At 39.9% G+C, this 24365-nt stretch overlaps 1 protein-coding gene across 2 annotated transcripts in view; it reads left to right on the top strand.

Annotated features, from left to right (window-relative positions):
* pvrl2l (PVR cell adhesion molecule related 2 like) overlaps positions 1 to 24365 on the top strand; it is a 365603-nt gene that overhangs the window by 125485 nt on the left and 215753 nt on the right. For both annotated transcript variants that reach the window (XM_034201644.1, XM_034201642.1), the window contains exons 2-3: positions 1545 to 1657; positions 7895 to 8138. In XM_034201644.1, coding sequence (XP_034057535.1) covers positions 1545 to 1657; positions 7895 to 8138 — 357 coding nt within the window. The remainder of the gene's footprint in view (positions 1 to 1544; positions 1658 to 7894; positions 8139 to 24365) is intronic.

Raw genomic sequence — 24365 nt, 5'->3', positions numbered from 1 at the left:
ACTACAGCAAGTGTTATTTATTGTCTTTATAATACATATACATAAAATACACAGTTTTAACATGGTACAACTGCTGTAATTCGTCTCCCCGGTTGAGAGGTGCGTGCTGCGTTAGTCAAAACAAAACCCTTTACGACAAATTCTCTAAACTACCTTAATCGTTTTAATAAACACAGAAAACAAGTCTAAGGTCCACTTTAAAGTACCGGCTTCCTTTTGTGTCCTGATCAGGATTTTTCTGATGCTTTCCTGCAAACTCCTCTACTTGTTGAAAACTCCTCTACTTGTACAAGTTTTATTTGTCAAATCTGTCTGAGAGTCAGTGCAAGCCGGGCTCTACTGGGTGTGTTTGAACAGAGCAGAGACCTGACAGACGGGATCTGGGCCATCATTGATTCTTGTTTGGGGGGGAAAAAGAACGGGAAAAAGGGCATCACAGCTGCATAGTTGTTTACTTATATATATGAATTGTACTAAGAATAAGTTCAAAAGAAGTCTTGCAATACGAGTTTGGCCTTGGCAGTTCAAAGCCTCACACAGTGTGTTGATCACAGGGTTAGAAACGAATGCTAAGAAATCATTCCACTCGTCCAATGAACCTGCAGAATACTGAAACAGCCGGTCAGCAGGTTCTGCTCGGGGTTAACACGGTGCTCGCCTCTGCCCGTCCTCCTTTCATCTGTACAGCCCCCCCGACTTGTTTATGTTCAACCTGTTCTCAAGCCAAGACTTACAGGTGCCTTCCACTGAATCTCGATCGAATTAAATAAGCAGTACTGGAGTCGTGGGGGGTTCCTAAAGGCTCGCCCCCAGCGATGCCTCCTGGTAGACAAGCTTTTTTTGTAATGAGGAGGGTCTTCCTGAAACACGCCGGCTAAGTCTATGCCTGGGGCTCTTATCAAGGGCTCATGATTCATATGCTTTTTCTGTCTGTTGAAAGAACTTTCTGTTATCTCTTTGTTTCTTTCTTAATTCCCCCTCATTCCGGTGACACTTCTTTATAACCTTGTTTAATATCATCGTGAACACATTAATGTATCCTTCCTTCCAACATAATAGAAACGTAATTAAATTAAAGCACTAAAATAATACAAATGGATAGAATAGAATTGGAGGATTCAAATGGACTTTTTTTCCGACTTTAGCCCATCCTAGTATAAAGAGAACTGGGCAGTTACTATATACTGAATACAACACCTGGGGATCAATCTGGGGGGTCTGGTGCATTGCCTAAGTCCCCCTTGGCAGTCCCAGGAGGCTCTCAAAGTACAATACCTTGCCCCTTACTTAGTGTGTCCGGGGACTTGAACCGACGACCTTCCGGTTCCCAACCAAAGGCTCGACAGGCTGAGCTGCTGCTGCCTTCCAAATTGTTCCCCGATTGCTTTTTCTCTTTCTTGATCTTTTCCATCTTATCCTTTGTTAGTTCAAGTTCCTCTTTCCTTTCCAATACAAACAAACATGTTAAATTATTCACACAATATTGGTTTAGTGGATGAATCATAATCTTCCTCTTTGTCTCCTCCTTCTTCCTCTTCCTTCAGGGATCGTATCTCAGAAAGTGCGTGTAGAGGAGGAGGTGGAGGCGTACCCCACAGAGTCTGTTGATCTCCGCTGCGAGTTCATCGATGGAGGAGGCCGGACCAAACTCACACAGGTAAGACGGAAGACAAATGTGGGTTTTTAAATGGCTATGGAAACTCTGGAACTCAGAATGTCTATGTTAGATTGCTTTCTAACGGAATATGTGTGTATTTTAGCCACGTATAATATAAGTTAAAATAAGTTATTAAGTGCGTTTCCAGCCATCTGTATAAAAAAGTAACACAGAAGAGATTTATAAAACAAAAGATTACCACCATATATATATATTAGGGCCGGGACTCGATTAAAAAAAATTAATCTAATTAATTAGAGGCTTTGTAATTAATTAATCGAAATTAATCGCATTTTTAATCACATATACATATTTGACCTAAGAACAGTGAGAAGCAATTTTTTTCACATGGATTTTAGTATACCATTAGGCGCATTCACACCGCAGTACTTTTCCCACAAAGGTTCATGAGAACTCTTTGAACCTGGGGGTGGATTAGGCAAATGAAGCCGCTGACGTCACTTCTTCTTCTTCTGCTTTGGGTTTACTGGCAGGCCGCAAACCACTTCACGGCGTATACTGCCGCCCAAAGTCCCCGGCCGGAAGTCCCCGGAGTTGGGGACTGGCTTCAGTAGAAGCTGCTGGGAGACCCAGCAGCCTTCTGAGTAAATCGCCAGAACGCCGACACCTCCTCATCTCCACCGCTCCCATGTTTTATTTTGTGTTGCCATAAGTTAGTCTCTCTGCGTTTTTGCGCTGGGCTAATGCTAATAATGCTAATGCGAGGATAATAAAATGGCGGCTTCACAAAACTTTTTGGGAGTTTTACGGGGCGTGGGTTTGCAATCCGCCCAGCCAATCAGAAATATAGCTCTTTTCTCACAAGAGAGCCGTACGAAAGTCCCTGCTCTCTCGCAGCTCTCTGCTCTCTAGCAGGGACTTTCGTGGGGGTAAAAAGGTTCTCATGAACTAATTTTAGTACCGGCTCTTTTTAGTGTGAACGCGATAAAAGAGGCTAACGTCCACGCTAGCTGCTATATGTTTTGCATTGAGGTGATACTTGAGGCTTGATGTGCTGCGATGATATGCAAATTCCTTTTTGCATAATTTGCACACAACCGTGCTCTTATCGACGCTTCAATCCGTCCGTTTTTTAAAACAACATTTCCCATTTGTTCACTGTGGTTTGTTGTTGTCTGAAGTCATGAACGTTAGTTGGTGCTCCAGTATAATCGGTACGCCTGAAACTCATCCAGTGAGAAACGTTCCGCGGTGCAAAAATAAGTGCGATTAAAATGCGTTAATTTTTTTAACGCGTTAATTTTTATGTAATTAATTAATCTTAATTAACGCGTTAAAGTCCCGGCCCTAATATATATATAAAATGTCCTTGGAGAAAAGTTCTCTTAAATCCCCTACCCCGCATACATACTCACCTTCGCAAAAACGTGCGAGTCCAATGCAGCCAGCAATGGTGCTGTTGATTATATGACAAACCTTTTGTCTTGACTAGTGCTGTCACAAGAACCAATACTTGAGTACCAAGAGGGGTTCTCCTGACAGCCCTTTTTGATTGAAAATATGTTTGGGAGGCAGTAAACTCACCATTAATGCTTCCAGGGGACCAACACTATATTTTCCCTGATAATTGCTACATTGTGAACCACAATCTGTTTTGCAATCAGAGGGGAGAGCTAGTTAAAGTTAGCCGTTAGCGGTCCAAGCAACACTAGCGACCAAGTGGTCGATGGAGCAAGGTTGAGTTGCACCAGTGGCGAACCGTCAGGGCCTTCAATGTATTCAGAGAATACCCTGGAACACTCAGATAAAACAAAAACAAAATCGATTTAATTATATAAATAAAATGTATATAAAATGAATAAATGAGAATGGTATCTGGATGAGATCCGCCCAGAAATGCTGAAGGCTCTGGGTGTTGAGGGACTGTCATGGTTGACACGTCTCATCAACGTTGCGTGGAAGTCGGAAACAGTACCGAAGGAGTGGCAGACCGGGGTGGTGGTTCCCCTTTTTAAAAAGGGGGATCAGAGGGTGTGTGCCAATTACAGAGGCATCACACTACTCAGCCTCCACGGGAAAGTTTACTCTAAGGTACTCGAAAGGAGGGTCAGGCCGATTGTCGAACCTCAGATTGAGGAGGAACAATGCGGATTCCGTCCTGGTCGTGGAACGACGGATCAGCTTTTTACTCTCGCAAGGATCCTGGAGGGGGCCTGGGAGTACGCTTATCCGGTCTACATGTGTTTTGTAGACTTGGAGAAGGCGTATGACCGAGTTCTCTGGGAGTTACTGTGGGAGGTGCTGCGGGAGTATGGGGTGAGGGGGTCTCTACTCAGGGCCATTCAATCTCTGTACTCCCAAAGCCAGAGCTGTGTCCGGGTCCTCTGCAGTGAGGGTTGGCCTCCGCCAGGGCTGCGCTTTGTCACCAATCCTGTTTGTAATATACATGGATCGGATTTCGAGGCGTAGTCATGGGGGAGGGCGTCTGCAGTTCGGTGGACTAAGGATTGCACCACTGCTTTTGCAGATGATGTGGTTCTGATGGCTTCATCGGTCTGCGACCTTCAGCACTCACTGGATCGGTTCGCAACCGAGTGTGAAGCGGCTGGGATGAGGATCAGTACCTCCAAATCTGAGGCCGTGGTTCTCAACAGAAAACCGATGGACTGTCCACTCCAAGTAGGGAATGAGTCCTTACCCCAAGTGAAGGAGTTCAAGTATCTCGGGGTCTTGTTCTCGAGTGAGGGAACAATGGAGCGTGAGATGGGCCAAAGAATCGGAGCAGCGGGAGCGGTACTGCAGTCGCTTTACCGCACCGTTGTGACGAAAAGGGAGCTGAGCCAGAAGGCAAAGCTCTCTGTCTACCGGGCCATTTTCGTTCCTACCCTCACCTATGGTCATGAAGGATGGGTCGTGACCGAAAGAACGAGATCGCGGATACAAGCGCCCGAGATGGGTTTTCTCCGCAGGGTGGCTGGTGTCTCCCTTAGGGATAAGGTGAGAAGTTCGGTCATCCGGGAGGGACTCGGAGTTGAGCCGCTCCTCCTTCGCGTCGAAAGGAGCCAGTTGAGGTGGTTCGGGCACCTAGTTAGGATGCCACCTGGGCGCCTCCCTAGGGAGGTGTTCCAGGCACGTCCAGCTGGGAAGAGACCAAGGGGTAGACCTAGGACCAGGTGGAGGGATTATATCTCTTGGCTGGCCTGGGAGCGCCTTGGGATCCCCCAGTCAGAGCTGGTTGATGTCGCCAGGGAAAAGGAAGTTTGGGGCTCTCTGCTGGAACTGCTACCCCCGCGACCCGACCACAGATAAGCGGGAGAAGATGGATGGATGGATGGATGGATGGATGGATGGAGAATGGTATCTGTGTTGTTGATCTGTAATATTACAGTGTTACGTTGATTTGTTTGTCCTTCTCGGACCATGCACTAGGCATTTCAGTGGTTTTGTGTTAGAAAAGAAAGCAACCAATCAGATCTTGTTCTGGGTCTCTGGGTAGAATATCCTTCAACCAAGGTATTCTACATCCTTGATAGAATGCCCTAGCTGTTGCACTGAATGAGAGCGTACATTTGGACTGACAGTTTGATCATCCAATCATATATTGATTTGTAGCCACTGAGCGTATTCTTTCAGAGTTCCCCTCGGTTCCAGGGTAGGCTACTCTAGAAGGCCCATTAGTTAACTGGCTCGAGACAGAGCATCTAGATGCGACGAAGCAATTCATGCCGTTTTATTGTTTTTAACGTTGAAATGACAAGTGCAACAGGTGAAGATTAAGTTGTTGCGGAATTGTTGCGAGTACCCTTTTCAAGACGACAATTCAGTGAAAAGATGGACATTATAATGCCGTGGCGGCGGTGGTGTGGGGTGTGTCTGTCTACAGAAGGTCCAGTTGTGATAGACACGGTTCGCCACTGAGTTGCACTATAATGCGTTCAAGCTCTGTTAATATCGGTCAAAGGGAAATCAGAACATTATTATGATATGTTCAAGTCTATTCCTGTAAAATTGAGTTTTTGCAAGGATGCTTAAATAAGTACAGTTTGCATAGCAAAATAAAATATAGATCTATTTTATGCTTGTGTGATCCCTACTGCTCTGAGTTGTGGATGCAATCAATGTGCTATTTGTTCACATGGAAAATTATGGAAATTGCAGATCTCATTTTGTGATATTTTGCCTAAAATCAACATCTAACAAGTATGCTCACCTACCAATCTGCTCTGAGAGACAGGTTACAACCAGTCTTCCTCTCCACAAACCATCAACCCACTGCTTTCTCTCCCCTGCTCCTCCAGATGTCATAATACTAATAGATAGATTTGCTAAATGTGTATTGATTAACTTTATTCCATCACCTTCCTGCTCTACCACTCTAGTCAGTGCTTTGTATTTAACACTGTCACTTTGAAAACTGGAGAGAAAGGATAATCAATTTGGTATAACATCACAGTGTTCTCCCTTGTGGTAGAGTCTCATACAGCCATTACAGATATCAATACCTCTCACATATCAGAAACCATAAGAAGTATGATGAAATGGCTACAGGATCACTGAGTGTGTGTTAGCAAGTCTAAGAAACCTTTAATTAAATCTAACAATAGATTGTAGGCTCCTTACGCTGGCAGCTTTAATTGAGTTTGACATTTTGCTTCTACTTTAAGAGTGGAATTATTTCAGGTTTGAAGAAGGTAGAACTGCAAATTTCAACAACTCGGAAATGTCAGAAATGATGGTTCTCGCATATGATTACAGTATGTGTAATACACATGTCTTAATTGCTCATATAGATTACTATCGGATTGCCATATGCATTCATATTATAAATGGATATATGAATAAGTACAGTACCTAGTGTATACAACATACAGTTTACTGCACTTCAAGTTATAATTAAGCTAAAGTCAAATAGTATTGTGCCAACCCTAACCCTAACCCTATGGCGTCACTTAATATATCAACTAAGCGTATCTCTGTACATTTCTACATTTTTAATAAGCCTGAAAAAAACTGTAGGCTATCAATGCCAAATCAAAAACATAGAATATTTCGTATATGATGTGTTCCCATATACGCTTTAAAGGTGGGGTAGGTAATTTTGGAGAAACCAGTTTGAGTGCGCTAGAATTTGAAAATACACAACCGGAACAAATCTGCCACTTCCTTACAGAGCCCCTCCTCCAACACACACGAACGCGCACATGACCAATGAGGGCGCGAGATAAGTTTGTGCACAGATGGAAGGCTGACAGGCAGGTAGGCCATCCAGTTATTTTAGCCGGGCCGGCTCAAATGATTGGTCGTGCTTTTTACAGTATTACGGCTTCCACAGATGACATTTTTTAATGGATTTTTTGTCCAAAGCACTTAAGATATTAATTGCTATCGGGATGTTAAGAGCATTCCATGGAATATAACAAAAAGTGTATCTCGAGCCGGTTTCTCAAACTTACCTACCCCACCTTTAATGTATGGATAGACCCAAAAAAAAACACTGCAAGTGCTGTTTTAGCTCTAGTGTTAGCAACCACTCAAAGCTCTTTACACCACAAGCCAGCTATCACCCTTTGACCCACTGGTGGCAGGGATTACCACACAAGAACACTAACATAAAGCCTGAAGGGGCATTCTTTCCCATTCTAACTGTGATCACTATTGGTGATTAATATACAGCTCAACATTTAATTAGTAGTTATACAGCCTACCTATTAAAGGTATTCTGGGGTTTCTCAAACAACAGCTACCTAATGTACTTTGGCTGAGGATTTTTCCCTCTCACCACCATGATCAACACTCGGCTTCAGTGGTGGTGACACGCAGCTCATGGAAGCAATTACGGCACTTTGAAGCCCTTAGCCCATGATTGCTGCAATTTATGCTAAAAATCACACTCTTTTTTAGAGTCATAATGGAAACACTACTACCAAGCATATCATCACGTATGACATGACTGCAATTAAAACACCCACAAATCGACTTAGAAATCATAGAAAAAAGACACTCCAAAACATGCCTACAAGTTTTCATAACTATCATAACTATAAGAACTCAATGAAAGTTGTCCGTATATCTATGGTTACACGGCAAAGTTCACTGAATTTATGGCAACATTATTCGATCATAGATGATCATTCTGGAAAAGCTCCTTATGTTTTTTCATCTTATTAGTCTGACTTTAAAATGAAAGCTAGACACACCTGAGTCCTTAATAGAGATATAGGACTTTAAAGAAAAAGATTGGATAAACAAAAACCTCAAACTTTTGTTTTCCGACAGGTGTCTTGGATTTGGGAACCCATTGATGGTCAGAGGGACAACATTGCTGTGTACCACCCTATCTACGGACAGAGTTTCCCCAACCCTTCCTTCAAGGACCGGGTTGTCTTCCTCCACAACACCCTGGAGAACCCGTCCATTAGGATTTCTAACCTTAAAATGTCCGACACCGGTCGATATACCTGCGAGTACGCCACCTACCCTTCTGGAAACGAACAAGGGACAACCACCCTCATCATGCTTGGTGAGTAAACATGTCATCAAGTCCATGTAAGATTTGATTAAGCCTGTTACCCTACCAGAAACACCAAGTATTTCAGATAAAGCTTTTTGGAGCAGTGAAAGGTCAACAATACTTCAACTTTTCTAAAAAATGTGTCCGTTCTTGAAACATGCTTTTCAAAAGCTGCTTTGCTACATCGCCTTGACAAGAACCTCCCCAGCCATCTGCTTATCACTGCCTTCCTATCAATAAACTTTCCCCTTGACCCAAACACTAAGAAGAAGCAATTTAAAGTATGTGACAAGTATTCTCAAGGTATATCCTGGTTAGAGGCAAGATGAAAACCACAGGAGACGGGTGAAAATGTTCAGACGTGGCAACTCATGTGAAGTTATATATTTCATTTCATTTTTATTTGTCCCGCTCATGGTACGCAAAACCAAATATACAATAATTGCCACAAAACATGACTCTACTGTACCAAAACACCATTGAGCGAAAAGGAGCAGGGAGAAGAATACAATCTTATGTGACCTGCCCCTTTCTAAAAAAAACAAAATACATACAAATAGATGGTCTGCCCTTCATAATAATATATATATATATTTTTTTCCAGAGCCAAACATAACAGTATCTTAGGATACTAAGAGAAACACACAAAAAAATACTTATTTCCCACTTGACGGTTAACGGAAAGAAACAAAACAACACCAAAACATCACATGTATAAGGAAAAGACAAGTGCAACACCCTCATCTGAGTCCTACTGGAGAAGAAGGTGGAAAGTGACGCATGATGATAATAATAAAAATAACAATGGCAATGGGACCCGCAAATACAGAAGAGACATCACATCAAAGACATCAAAAACATGAAGGACCAGAGTACATAGACTTATTCACATTCTGCTTCATATAGTCCCATCTTTCTTAATTTATACAACTTCTTTAACTGAAAAATACATATACAATTCTTTAGATCCTTTTGTTGAGAATTCCACAATTGTACACCAACCACCGAAATACACATTTGTTTAAGAGTAGTCCTTGCATATGGATGCTTAAAATTGTATTTCCTTCTGTGGTCTTCCTTGTCTGATCCAAAAACAAACAACTGTTGTAAATATACTGGTAACATTCTGCATTTTGCCCTGTGCATTACTGATAATGTCTGCAGCTCAGCTATCTCTTTGAGTTTCAAGAGTCCTGACTTAAAAAACAGTCTGTCCGTGTGTTCTCTTGAGTCAGCTTTATGAATTATTCGTACTGCCTTTTTCTGTAATATTGACAATGGCTTTATGTTGCTCATATACATGTTGCCCCACACTTCTATACAATAAATGAAAAATGGCAAAATAAGTGAACAGTACAACATCCTCAATTTAAATCATCTCCTGAACAAAATAAATTTGTGTCGTCTGCAAACAACACAAATTGCAAAAATGTTGACGTTTCACATATGTCATTGATGTACAAAATAAAAAGTTTAGGCCCTAAAACCGAGCCCTGCGGGACACCACATTCTATGTTCATACACTCCATACTACCTTACTACTCCATACGACTCCATACACATACTACCAGCACATTCTACATATTGTTGTCTGTTATCTAAATAACTTTTTAACCAATCTAGAACTACTCCTCTCACTCCGTATCTATGTAATTTCGAAATTAATAGGTAATGGTCTATGGTGTCAAATGCCTTTTTTAAGTCAATGAATACACCTATTGTGTATTTCTTTCTTTCCATAGCTGTTGTAATTTCTTCTGTTATTTTCATTAAAGCTAAAGCTGTAGATCGATTTTTCCTAAATCCATACTGACTCTCACTCAATAACTCTTTTTTTTTCAATAAAATTATCAAATTTTCAAAATATATGATTTGAGCAAACAGTCTTTGATCAAAGTATAGGTCCTAAATCCAGAAATACATTTTTAGGTTGAGCTAATATTATTTTAATCTTGTTTTGTTCTTTATATTGGTAAATGAATAAAATGATCATTAATACATTACAGGACAAAGCTAAACCCAAGTTCCATACGAGCCTTTTTTTGTGACCAAATTGTTATTGATTTTCCTTTTTCATCATGGAGACCACAAATGAAAGATAGAGCTGCAGAAATATTGTGTTGACACTGCACAACACACACACACATCCTCTCCCCGAGTCAATCACACTTATATTAGAAATGTACATACATTTACAATCACATGCTGTAGCGACATGGAATGAAATACAAATATTGTGAAAGAAATATAGAGAAATAATGTAAACTCAGGAAAAACCAAGATATTCACATCGCTGTGTTATTCCCTAAACACGACTTAAATATAAATGCAATCGCAGTGTATGACAAATCCATTTGTTACTCTCATTTAAACATTCTGTGATCCCAATTATACTAATAAACATGTATTATAATATTTTAAAGCACGACACATAAATGAAAACACGAATTTAAAATATGATGTGTCTGCAGTGGAGTAACAAGGTTGTGATTGGCCCCGGTGCAAATATTGTTTTGGGGCCCAAATCACACAGCAAAGCTCACGCACCATAAAACAGGAACAAGTCAAAACGATAGACAATTTAAAAGCAACAATCTAAAATAAATGACTGTTCAAGAACCCTTAGCGTGTAAATAAGATGAATGTGTAATAAAAAGCAACTGAGTGATAAATGAGTGGTACATTAAAAAGAGTGCATGCTGATGTTCTGAAAGCAACAGGAAGTACATTTTTCTAGTTTGGCTTTGTATTTTGGCTGCTTATCAGCGCAGTCAGCAGTTGCATTAGTGGCTCAGCTCATGGAGCTACTTTAAAATCCTTAGCACCAGATTGCTCCAATTTGCATACAATAATCACACTTGTTTCTATGAATCACAATGCAGTCAAATCAGAACACACATACATATTATACATGCACATTTTGAGATTCAGTGTGACTTACATTTTCTGGGCATCATTTTGTTCAAAGTATAGATAAAAAGACACTACTTTTGTCCAGGTTTCCTTAATTTCATCACATTTTGAAGTTTTCTTTAGTAATCCATTGTTAGGTGTTTTTATTTTCAAGGGTGCATTGTCATAAACAGCAATTTGACAAAATGTAAGGCAAGGCAAGTGTATTTATATAGCACATTTCAACACAAGGCAATTCAAAGTACTTTACAAAAATGAAAGACATTAAGAGCATTAAGAAACATATTATAAAATGATGATCTAGAAACACTCATTTAAAAGCAATGAGGAGTTCAGGGAGTTTGTTCCAGATATTTGGAGCATAATAACTAAACACTGCGTTACCATGTTTAGTTCTGACTCTGGGGACAGAAAGCTGACCAGTCCCTGAAGACCTGAGAGATCTGGATGGTTCATAATTTAGCAGGAGGTCAGAAATGTATTTTGGGCCTAAACCATTCAAAGCTTTATAATCCAGCAACAATATTTTGAAATCTATTCTTTGACACACAGGAAGCCAGTGTAAAGACTTCAGAACTGGAGTGATGTGATCCACTTTCTTAGTGTTAGTGAGGACTCGAGCAGCAGCATTCTGAATTAGCTGCAGCTTTCTAATATATTTTTTAGTGAGACCTGTGAAGACACCATTGCAGTAGTCGAGTCTACTGAAGATAAAAGCATGGACAAGTTTTTCCAAATCCTGCTGTGACATTAGTCTTTTAATCCTAGATATATTCTTTAGGTGATAGTAGGCTGATTTAGTAACTGTTTTAATGTGACTGTTGAAACTCAGGTCAGAGTCCATGACTACACCTAGATTTCTGGCTTTATCTGTTGTTTGAACATTGCAGGCTGAAGCTCAGCACTGACTTTTATACGTTCTGCCTTCGCTCCAAAAACCATTACCTCAGTTTTATCTTTGTTTAATTGGAGAAAGTTCTGACACATCCAGTCATTGATTTGTTCAATGCATTTACTCGGAGAATAGTCTCCTTGTGAAATTGTTACGTAAATCTGTGTGTCATCCGCATAGCTATGATAACTTATTTTGTAGTTTTTCATTATCTGAGCCAGTGGTAGCATGTAGATGTTAAAGAGAAGAGGCCCCAAGATGGAGCCTTGAGGAACCACACATGTCATATTTGTCAACTCAGATGTGTATTTACCTATATAAACAAAGTTGTTTCTGTCCTTTAAGTAGGATTCAAACCAATTTAGAACTGTTTCCGAAAGTCCCACCCAGTTTTCCAGTCGGTCTAGTAATATGTTGTGGTCAACAGAAGAAATATATTGTTAAAAGCATAAAAAATTAACTCTGACTCTTTTGCAACATTATTCTTCCCTTTTACATTTCTCAAATCATGGGAACTGTGCATGAAGTTCCAAACTTGATTATCATAATTATCCCAATTAGAAGTTTGACAAAGAACAGTACTGCGAGATGTCAAAATCAGCCAAAAAAAACAAAAATCTTTCATGTTTTTTTATCAGAATTCCCAAGCCATTTACAGTTGAGGTCTGAGCATGGGGCAAACAGTGTCAGACTTTGAAAACTCTGGCTCTAATGAAATAATTAGAATACATTAAGTATGCAAATTGCATCTCCACACAGCTGTTAACTTCCATACCTTTCATAGTTTATTTTCCCCACTCATCAACAGCCTGAAACACTGCAAAAACAAACACGGCCCCCCAAAATGTGAAATCTGGCATATTGCTTAAAGTTACCTCAGTGTCTTGATTTTAAAAAGTGAGTTGTTTAGTTGCTGTTAGCAGGGGACGCATCCTGTTTGTAATTGGAGACAGCTGGTGTTATTTATCCACCCACATGTCCTCCCGTTTGCACTCTGCTCACAATGGACTCAGTTGCCTGGTGTCTTCCTCTCAAAGTGTACAGCACTGAGGAGACTTCATGCTTGAATGTGAATAACAACAGTTCCCCTGATCGTTGTATAGGAGTGCTGTGCTTACAGTATATGGCCCGTAGCGTCAGTGATTGTACTTTATAAAGAGCTCAAACATTCAAAGCTCACATTATAGTAGCATGCCCAAGGGATGATCTGATTTCAGAACCATTTACTGAATTGATATTGTGCAAGTTTAATGGTATCCCTGTGGTTCTTTACCTTTTTTCTAATGTGTTTTATTTGTCAGGGTCACATTTGGGATATGTGTGAGGCCTTTGTGTATACATTCAGTGTAATTAAATGGTATTTTTTAAATTGGTTGATATACAATAAAAGGAATGGAGAATTGAGAGTATGCTTACAGGCGTGCTGCCAATGTAAATGTGTTGCTGCCCCACTTGTAGGTCTGTGGGTTCCTTATCAGCTACGGCTAAGCTAAAATAGTTCTTAGACTCTTCAGTAAGTCACTGTAGAGACACAACGGGAGGCAATAATTAAAATTAATCCATTTCCAGTTGTTGCAGCCAGTATGGTGCATGAAATGAAATTCCTTTTATGTTTCCCCCCCAGCTGGGCCAGAAAAATGTCCCCTGGTAGTTTGTTTTTTTAACGCAAACCTTCACACAAACAATACAAAATCCACTCTCTGACGGAGAACAGGAGATGCAGAACTTGGTTGTCTTGCAGAGAAAACTCAGCACCAGATTCTGGCGGGTTTGCAGATGGATGTGGGCTAAGCCTGCTAAACTGCTGCTGCTGGCACAAAGATGAGGTAGACTGGGAAATACCTGCTGGAGCTCACTGACTCGCCTTTGTCTGCCGCTACAGCACTGCCAAGCTCTCTCTGACAGATTCTGGTCCATGTAAATGTAATTGGTGAGCTAAGTGTGTCTCAAAGTCACTGGAAGACAGTCATATTTTACCTTATTGGATACAAAATCCATATGAGCCAATCACATTAGACCCTATTGAATCCAGAACTTCTGGAAGCCAATCATATTACATCTTATTGGATATAGAACCACCAGCACCCCCATCATATCACAACTTATTTAAGTAGAAATACATAATCCTGACAGCCAATCCTATTATAACTTATTGGATGCGGCACCAGCACCGGCCAATCTTATTACCACTTATTGGAGTGTGAATAAAGAATCACTCACTTGGCAGTGAATGGTATAACATCGTCCTGGATGGGGAGCATACGCAGTGGATAGTAGCCAATAATACTGCATTTTATTGAATAGTGCAGCCAGCAGGACAGGAATACAAATGCAGGTGCGGGAGAATAGTGGATCAGAAGTGTTTTATAACACATTGTTTTGGAGTTTGGAGAGGGACATGTTGAGAGTCCAGATGTTGGAGGAGTGGACTGCAGAGGGTCACTGGCTGGAGTCCAATATCAACTGAGTGAATAAGTGGCAGAATAGAGTGTAGCTTCTGCACAACATTTCTCTTGGAAATAACTCAAGGGTGGTGTTGACCTCAATGGCTGAAGCCAAACTTTTCTGGCAAAGTATCATCAGCAAAGCCCATAAGAAAAATATATGAAATAGTATATTTTTCAACCGTGTGTTTTGCTCAGTCTCTGTCAGATTAGTAGCTTTTCATGATTAGATTACATTAAATGTATTTACATTAGATTAGACTAGATACAATAAGATTATAATTGACTTTATTTATCCCAATTTGGGAAGATGTTTCGTCACAGCAGCATGAAGACAAGGCATTTCAACATGAACTAAAAATAAGTATATTGCAAATTGTAACTGCATGTTAACTCAAGGTCCTGGTTAGCATACGTAAAAGCAAGAGATTCTAACCTTAACCGCCTCAGTATTCTTTTACATTACATAACATTTAATTTAGCGGACACTTTTATCAGAAGCGACTTACAATAAGTGCAATAAACCATAAAGATACAAACTGAGGACAACAAAAAAAGTGCAGGTATATTCGTTATAAATAAACGAAAACCATCGTAAGTGCTGGTGCATTCATTTAAAATCCAATTGGTATGTTTTCAGTTTGCGGCAAAAGATATGTAGACATTTTGATGTCCTGATATCAATGGAGAGCTTGTTCCACCATTCAGGATTGCAAACAGGTGTATTTTAATTGAGGAGTACCTGGATTTGCACATGCTGGAGTGTATGGTTTACCATGTCTTGGATTTAGGAAGGATCATATCTCTTCTACATTACATATTACAGATGTAGCGCTTCATTTCAGACAGGGCCGTGATTGGTACGTGATCTGCCCTCGCTCAAGGGAAAACCTCCAGCTTGACTTGAGACCTCCCCCGTGATAAATAAATGGATCATTGATCCACCAGGGGGTGCAGTGGGGTTCCACACTGGAGCTCATGTGAAATAAAGTCAGATACAGTACGCTGGATGTACAGCGGAACTTTGTTAAGATCCATATGTCACGGATATCATACTCTGTGCTAAATAAGAGACATGTAATCATTTACAAAACAAAACACCATGTTGTTATTTAACAAAATAATGTTGCTTAGTCGAAAAAAACGAACGGGAGGAAATGCAGCTCGGCTCTCGATTTTTAATCCTAATTTAATCATCATCTTTACCACGATCATTTATGTTTATGTTCGCAGAATTGACATGAAATCACTGACACATATGAATATACTGTATTCAACTTCATTAAAATGTTATTAACGTGCCTAAACTCAGTAATTCACTAAAAATATTTATATTTTAATGGAGCCTCGTCGGCAGATCAGGATCCCAACTTGTAGCGGAGGGATCTTGATCAGCATGAAGGGTGTTATTTTCCCCATAAGGAACAAGTCGCTGCAAATTATCCCGCTTATTACATGGCCACATTCTCAACAAAGTAACGACATGACTCCCAATATTAATTGAAATGCTTTTATGGATTTAGAAAAAAATGTTATTGATTTAAAAAATAGTTGTATGTATTGATTTAAATTGACATGCATCTGCTAAGAAAAATAGTCCGTTACCGTTTTTTAAACAGTCTGAATGAAACGGCAGCTCTCAGTTGTGTATTTACACAACTAATGGCCCATCAACCACAGCTCTCTCCCCCCCTCTTAGACATTTTAGTCTTAAAATCAGATCTGTTTTTTAAATGAAATCTGACGGCAGGCAGTTAGCTCTGATCACCAATGATAAATGTGCCACACCTAATTGCTGGCCATTCAGCCACAGAGCTCCCTCTATTCCTTGTACGATGTGAGGGTCTAAGGACAGAGGGTGTCGTATTGTCATACTGATATTCTGTACACACTGTGAAGTCCACTGAGACAAATGTAACATTTGTGATATTGGGCTAATATAAATAAACATTGATTGATATACAAATCAAACTGTAGACGGTGTGAAAGCACCTATTGTTTTAAATAATGGTCGGAATGTGACCTGTGAGCCTTCTGAATTACCGTGGGACAGCACCTTCTAAACTAAAATGTTCAATCAATAAAGTAACATCTTATCTTATCTTAATAATATCTTCATATTAATAATAATAATAAATCATACAGTATGTGTCCGAAAAGGAGCAGGAGGAAGCAAACACAAAAATAAACAAAAAATACGCTGCATATTAAAGCAAACGATTGGAAAGGTAAAAGTACGAGCATAACAAATAAAGAAGTGTAATGTAAACATTTACATTATTATTATGATTATTTAATATATAAAGACTATATATTATTGAATTACAAGATTAGATATACTTTAGTTGATCTAAAATATTGATGTGTTCAAATGTTCTTCAAAACACAACTGCAAGTCCATGAAACTTGTCTTTCTGTATTTGTGAATGAAGCGCCATCTCCTGGTTAAAACCTGAAATTGAAAATCTGGCAACGCCCTCTTGGAAAATAGTGGGAGGACTTAACATTCCTCGATACTGGTCTTAGGCAGGTCGTAGGCAGGAAGCTGTAAGCTGGAGTCTGAAATGAGGCGCTACATCTGTACGTATAATTTAGCTGACGCTTTTATCCAAAGCAATAACTTTATTGCTAAGGTACAATCGAAACCCCCAATCTCTTCACAGTATGGTAAGCCAGTACCAGTGTCTTGAATTCATATTAGCAAACTTAATCTTTTACTATCTATGATGTCTTAATGAGGTCTTAATGAAAAATAAAGTGGTTGTACGACTAAAACCTGAGTCTTCTTTATATTACTGAGGGTGATTGATTAATTCAAGCTATTTAACACACAATCATCTGCTGCTCAGAAACAAAACAAAACCTCACTTTAAAAGTGGTACAGCTAATACAAAGAGTCTGTACAAAAACACAACTAAACTAAAGGCAACAGTCACAGAATCCTAAACTACTCTACACTCTAACTAAGCTACTCTCGACACTACTAATCACACAAGTTTAACCACAGTTCAACAGAATTCGCTAAGGAGCAAGTAGTGAGAGGCGTCTGTCCACATGTCAGAGCCTCCAGAGCAGTGTTTCTCAAACTTTTTCATACTAAGGACCACTTAACCAATAAAAAAACACTCGCGGACCACCTAACTCCACAAATATCCAAAATCACATCACAAATTGCCTGAAAATGGTACAAACAAGTGGCAACATGTGTGATGAAGGTCTTGCACTGGGCTATATCATGCAATTGAAAGTGAAACTTAAGCTCGCTCCATTGCGGAGATATTTCTGCAAAACTCAAATGTATTTATTTATTTCAAATGTGAAATGTTACCAATATACTCACGGACCACTAGGGGGTGCTCACGGACCACCAGTGGTCCGCGGACCACACTTTGAGAAGCACTGCTCCAGAGTGATAATTGTCCCCAGGCTTTGGAGTCATCTCCAGCAGGTGTGCGCCGGCTGTGCGCTGCGATTGGAGTGCGTCGGGCCCGGCGTGCTCCAATCACAATCTTCAGGAAGCGGACCAGGAGATGGCAGCCAATGACATCAGGGCAACCGCACAGCACATTTGCATATAACACAAGTTAACACAGTTAAAACGACCAGGAAGGCGACAGTCGTAACAGAGCCATTCTCCATTCACAGAAAATATGCCCGTCAGCAAATACTACAATACAAAACTTGCTCTGTACTTTAACAACTTTGGTGATTTGAAACAGCATTCTTTATATGGTTGAGTTTTTGAAAAACAGAGGAAGGTTTAAAAAAAAAAAGTTTCCATTTGCCCTAAGTAGAAGCACTGAATCAGTCAAAATGCAGTTAAATGCAGCAGCACAAAGGGGCTTGAAACAAGAGGCCCGATGTGCTCTGTGTTCAGAGGCAAGTCTGAGCTGGCTTTAGAAGTCAAAATGATGTGTTTTCACCTCTATCCTTGAATAACGACAGTGACATTGGGAATGATTATACATTTCTTCTTTTATTTTGTTCATTCCAGGCACTTAGTGAGTGCTCTCAAGCTTAAATTAGCTAAATTAGTCTAACACTCAAATTAATGCATTTTTTCAACATTTCTAGCAGCCAATAATGACTTGTCAAAACAACACGCACAGCTGAATAATCGCAGTATAAACTCTTGTTGTGTCCTTGAATATTCATGTAATGTTAACAGTTGAGAGCCAAACAGATGTTTTTTTCCCCCGACATTGTCTGGAAATATTCAGCAGCAGCGTGTCAAGTTGAGACAAGATGTTTACAAACCTGGGCAGCTGGCGAGGCATAAATTCCAAAAATGTAACAAGATCCAGAAACCTTTATTGATTTTTGGCTAATGTCTGCAAAAAATAAATGACTTGGCTGCCTTCATCAGCATTGAATAAATCCAAGTTTATGGAGGGGAGAAGGAGGAAGCAACTGCTAAATCCAAATGTGTCTGTTCTTCAGGCTCAGTTTCTGTGTTTCCAAACATTGTATGGAGATTCTAGTATTTGGAGGATTTGTTTCAGCTTTGCACTTGAACCAAAAGCAATGAAGAATTCAGGAGAGGTCAGATTTACTTATTGACTCTTTCCCTGACCCTGTTTACTTCTGTGGAGTCACACTGACATATTGGATTGGATGTATTAATATAATACATTGATCTTCCGTGGTGGTGTATGGAAGCATCAGCAAGCAAGTCAAACATCACTCAGAAGATAGACTTTTGATCAATAAAACAACAAGACTGACAGCTACAGCCATGCTAGCATCTCTTTGAAGCTGTAATTGAAGTGTTTTGAGCTAAATGCTAAAAAGAGCATGCTTACATTGGATTGACAATGGTACCATTTTGTACATGGTAAAAATTGGCATTAAACACAAAGTAAAGCCAAGGCTGATGGGAATTCTATTTGTTTTGCAGGTGTTTTTCATAAAATATGTATTGGACGAATACAAAAATAGCACTTAATAGTTAAGTAAACGTGAATGCAAAACGTTATGGTACTGCATCCAATAGTTGCCTAGAGATTCTTAAAAAAAAACTTAAAATGTAACCTTATGGAAAAGAGTTCACCATATTCAGTAGTTTATCCTCTGGGAACAATGATGCTTGTTGAGAGTTTTTTATCCGGACCAGCCTGTGGTAGATGACCCCTGCTGCTAAAAATGTGTTCAAATGGACTTCATCAGCCTTTGAAATGTGTACAGATTGCTTCAAACTGTTGTAAGAGCTGCACACTGCGACACAACCCAGATAGGACATGATTCTGGGTCAACTTTGATTGATTTAAGGAAGTAAATGGGTCATTTGTGGCAATGGTGAGGGGGTTTTTGCTCCCAGAATGGCTCATCTCTACTGCACCACATACAGTATGCAGTAAGTGGGGCCAAATGCAGCAAACTATTTGTAATCTGGTTAAGAGTTAGGTCTTAAAAGGGGTGCAGTGTGGCTTGGGTCTGGCTAAATTCTGCATAATACCAAGGTTAAGTTTGTGTCCTCGCTGCCATATTGCATGTCTTCATCACTTTTGTTGCTTGGCAGAATGTGGGCCAAATGTAAGTATTAATGTGGTCCGTACTGGGCTTCACTAATTAGCTTTCTGGGTGTCTGGATGGTTTCAACACAATAGAGGTTTCTCAATACTCTAATTTCCCCTCCTCGACTCCTCGGTCCTCCGGTAGTGACCCGGAAATGAATTTCAGCACGCCATGTTGAAGGACATCTCATTTCTCTAAATGCACATCGAGAACCGAGTATTGAGGAGGCTCTCTACATTGAGAACAGCTGTGAGGTCCGTGCAGAAAGCAGAGCAGTGTGTATAATATATATCACTCAGTATAACAGACCTACATTACTCTCTGTATTTGTTTGCTGTAGTTTAGTAGATATCTACAAACAAAGAGTCGATATTTTTCTAAGACCATTTAGTGCTTCACATAATAAAATACACAACGGCTGTAGCCTGATTATGCTTTAGGAGCTGTAGGTGTGTGTGTGTGGTACAGTGTGTAGGTGTGTGTGTGTGTGGTACAGTGTGTAGGTGTGTGTGGTACAGTGTGTAGGTGTGTGTGGTACAGTGTGTAGGTGTGTGTGGTTGTACAGTGCGTAGATGCAGTGGACAGACGGGTCTCAGTTGGTTTGGTGTCCTCTGCTTACTTTTAATACTTGTAAATTTAACTTTTGGCCCGTAATTTAAATTCCCCATTTCAGCGACCCGAGAGAGGGGGGGGGATATATCCAGTCTCTGGTTGTGTTACGTTATTATGAGAGTGCTCTCATACTTGTTTGATTCTGAAATTGTATATATTTATATAAATATATGTGTGTGTATATGTCCGCATCTGTAGCCTGTTATTGTCTCATTATACCGCACTGTGAATGAATTAAAGGTAAATAGTCATCATGAACACATCTGTCCATCAGACAGAAGGCTGCTGTGCCTCCTGTCATCATTGATTGATTGATTGATTGAGTCTCTTTTAAAATGACCGCTCAGAGGAGAGGAGTTCTCATTTCTCTAACCGCCTGCTGCTTCCACTCCTCTCTCCTCGGTTCCCCTCCTCAGTCCTCCGCTCGCATCTCCTGTGGGCGGGACTAAGTATCGAGGATAGGAGTCGAGGAGGGGAAATTAGAGTATTGAGAAACCTCTAATGTCCTGATGTCAGCTGTCCTGTGTGAATGCTGCCTTAATGCAGCAACAGCCGGCTTCACACTCAGTTACAAATCTTCATGCTTGGCAGATATGCCCAACTTGTTTTTTAACGTTCCGTCTGGCAATCTTCCAGTCACAAGCTTTGATCTGTAACTGCTTGCTAAGTCAGAAAGAAAGAGTTTTAGAGAAGTTTCAGGTTCACATTAGGACAAGCGTCTGCCTTGCTGAAGCTGCTGGGACAATGTCTCACAGTAAATGTCTCTCTGAAGCGAGCAAATGTGACGACGAGTTGATTGAAGAACATCATTCTTGGCTAAACACGCACAAAATTGCAATTTTAATAGAAGAAATTGAAGCATGCGTTGATTATGACACATTTTAAGCTTTTTAAGTGCTTGGTTTCATAAACCAAATACAGTCCATGCTGTTAACAGTGTTTGGAAACATGAGGCACTTTCGTTTCTCCCTCCCTGTCAGTCTCTATCATTCAGGCTATTGATTGTACCGAAGGGTTAGTTTTGGTGGTGGGGGGGTAAACAGAGCTGTTTATTCAGCTCTGTCAGCATAACTTCCTGCTTGCCTTCTAATTACACAAAATGTCTCTGATGACTAACAGTGTGCCCAATCCGATTCAATGTCAGGAAACACATCAGGGATTGATACTCCTGACTTGTTTAGGCCCGCTGTTCAATCCCAAACCTCTTTCTGCCACTCTGATTCACTCTCTTCTCTTTTCTATGTGATCCCTCTCTGTTTATGCCTTTCAGTTCATCTGTCCTCTGTTTGTGCCTCCCTTTTCCCTTTCCTTTCCTATCCCCCTCATATCTAAAATCTCTGCTCATTTGTCAAGCTTTGTCTAAGCTTTCCATGTCTATTCAGGCTCTTTGTTTAATCTAATTTCCTGTGATATATTCCATTTTCAGAAAGACAATATCTAAGACTTTTTAAATGTCACTTGGATTTGGTTTGATATAATATATGATGAAAGCAGACACAATCAACCATACAGTTAACAAAGACTACACATTGACATTAGGAAATAATCATTTCAAGTTAAAGGAGGAATCTTTTAGCTCTGTACCTGAATATCCGAATATTCGTTCGTTGGAGTACTATTCGGGTTTCAATTTCGTTATTCGATAAATTCAATTTGGTGAAATCTCCAATGCCAGAGAGCTTGTGCCTCTTCAGGGGGTGCTAACACTTAACCATACACTTTATCGTTTCTCCGTCTTTATATGTAGACTCCGTTTCTCCGTTAATCTCCATCACGTTGTTTCCATAGCAACAACAACTTCCTGTCAACAGCGCTAACTCTCCTTCAAAATAAAAGCATGTCCATAAAAAATAGGAAGCCAAGCCAAATTACACTTAAGACATATACAATTGCAACGAAAGTAACAAACACAATGCAATATCTTTTTCAATTTCAAAGAACACAAATTGGGTTACATTAACAATTAACTATAAAACAACAATACTGTAGAATAACAAAAAGAATGCTGTGAATAAACCGAAATACACGTGTTGAAGGGGTTCGCTGCTGATTACTACGCCCCCCCCGCGCGGGCCGAATATTCGCTGCTGATTACTACCGGATATCTGGAGCCTGAAAAATGGTATTCGGGACAGCCCTAGAATTTTTAAGCAAAAAAGTACATTTATGTTCACTAATGCAAGCATAACTTCTGGAGACTGCAAGTCTTCACAGCAGCATCCAGCTTCAAATGTTGGAGTAATCAAAAAGCCGATGGTTGACACTATGAAGTGGTAAAATGTCAATCTAGATCCAGAATCAGTAGCGATTGCCATCTTGGGCAGAATAACTGCTCACATCATAAAGTGGTACATCAAAATTGTCATTGTTTAGAAAATTGGTAAAAAAAATAAAGACGAGATTCAAACTACTTTTGTCATACCACATGGGAAATCCAAAGTTGTTCCAAACAAAGGTGAAAAGCGGGCAGACATATAGACGATGGAGGCACATTGTCGCTCGTATGTGACATTTTCAGAATGACTTTCCGGGAAACATTCGGTGGTTCCAGGTGTGTCAGAACCTTCACACAGTTTATTGAAAATAAGTATTTTTACATTTATTTCTGTCGCAAAACTGTCCACAAACCAATTTGCTTTTGTGGAGCCTTTTGTACTTACACAGGGAAGGTTGAATAGAAGGGGCAGGTGCTACACAGAAGCTCCAATGGCTTTCTCCATTATCCACTATGTGGAGCTCGGTTTTCTTGCTAATGCCAATTTTAAAGTGAAAATGTACCGAAGTTGATGCATAACATTTGTCCCTGAATTGCCATGATTTTTCACTAAAATCGAATCACCTCTAAATGCTGGTATGAAGGGGCGTTAAAAATAAAAATCTCTAATGGATATTAAAGTAATTTGCATGTTTTCTTTATTTTAAAGACCTTAAACACTTGTTAATACTAATGCTGGGGTAATGCTAAAGGATAGGCATTTTCAAGTATTTTCTGTTGGTTGTTGGTATACTTCTTTTAAAAACATGACACATTGTCCAAATGTAAACATGCTCAACCATGTTGAGCTATTTACAGTGTAGATGTATCAGAAAATGTCCAAACACTTTAATCAATGACCATGAATATACACTTTGGTGTCAGTCCCTCAGAATCATAGTGATGATTTATTTCTTCAAAAACACAGATAAACCAATTTCAGCACTGACAGAACCCCGAATAAAGCAGCAGTCAATGCACTAGCAAAAAAGTGTTTTCAATAATTGCCCGTTTTTTTTCGATAAGTAAAGTCTCTGTGCCGCAGGTTGAAAGGAATTTAGGGGAACATTACAAAATCACATCCTGCAGTACAACATGAAGCATTTGAACAGTGGGTAACAAAAAAGTAAATTGCAGCACTTGACATCACGAAATGGGAATTCACTGACATTTACAGATTTATTGGTAGTGGAAGGGCATTTTCTTGGAACAATGCCACTTTATAGAACAAGTCCGCTTTGATTTAACAACGCTAATGTGATGGGAGAGGAGAAAGCAATGTTGCAATATCGCTGTTGAAATGTGAAAACCTCGTAACTGTCGGTATGTTTGATGTTTCACTTCAATTGGGGAACTACCTGCAAGAAAGTCTATGATGATGAAGCTCTCTCCAAACCAATTGGTTGATGTAAAACATGCATTATAACTGGGTCAAAGACAAAGGCTCTCTTTCTCACTGTTACATTTTTGTTTCACACATTTGCAAGGGATTCGCTTTGTTCTGGAATATTCTAATAGAATACAAGCTGTAATTAATAAACTGGATTTTACAATTCAAATTCTTCATTGGCTTTAATGAAGACACTGCAGGACTTTTTATGGATGTT

This window comes from Gymnodraco acuticeps, unplaced genomic scaffold (genome assembly GCF_902827175.1).
Source record: "Gymnodraco acuticeps unplaced genomic scaffold, fGymAcu1.1, whole genome shotgun sequence".
NCBI lineage: Eukaryota > Metazoa > Chordata > Actinopteri > Perciformes > Bathydraconidae > Gymnodraco > Gymnodraco acuticeps.
The sequence above is the reverse complement of the archived record's forward strand: the minus strand, read 5'-3'. Positions and strand labels throughout refer to the sequence as shown.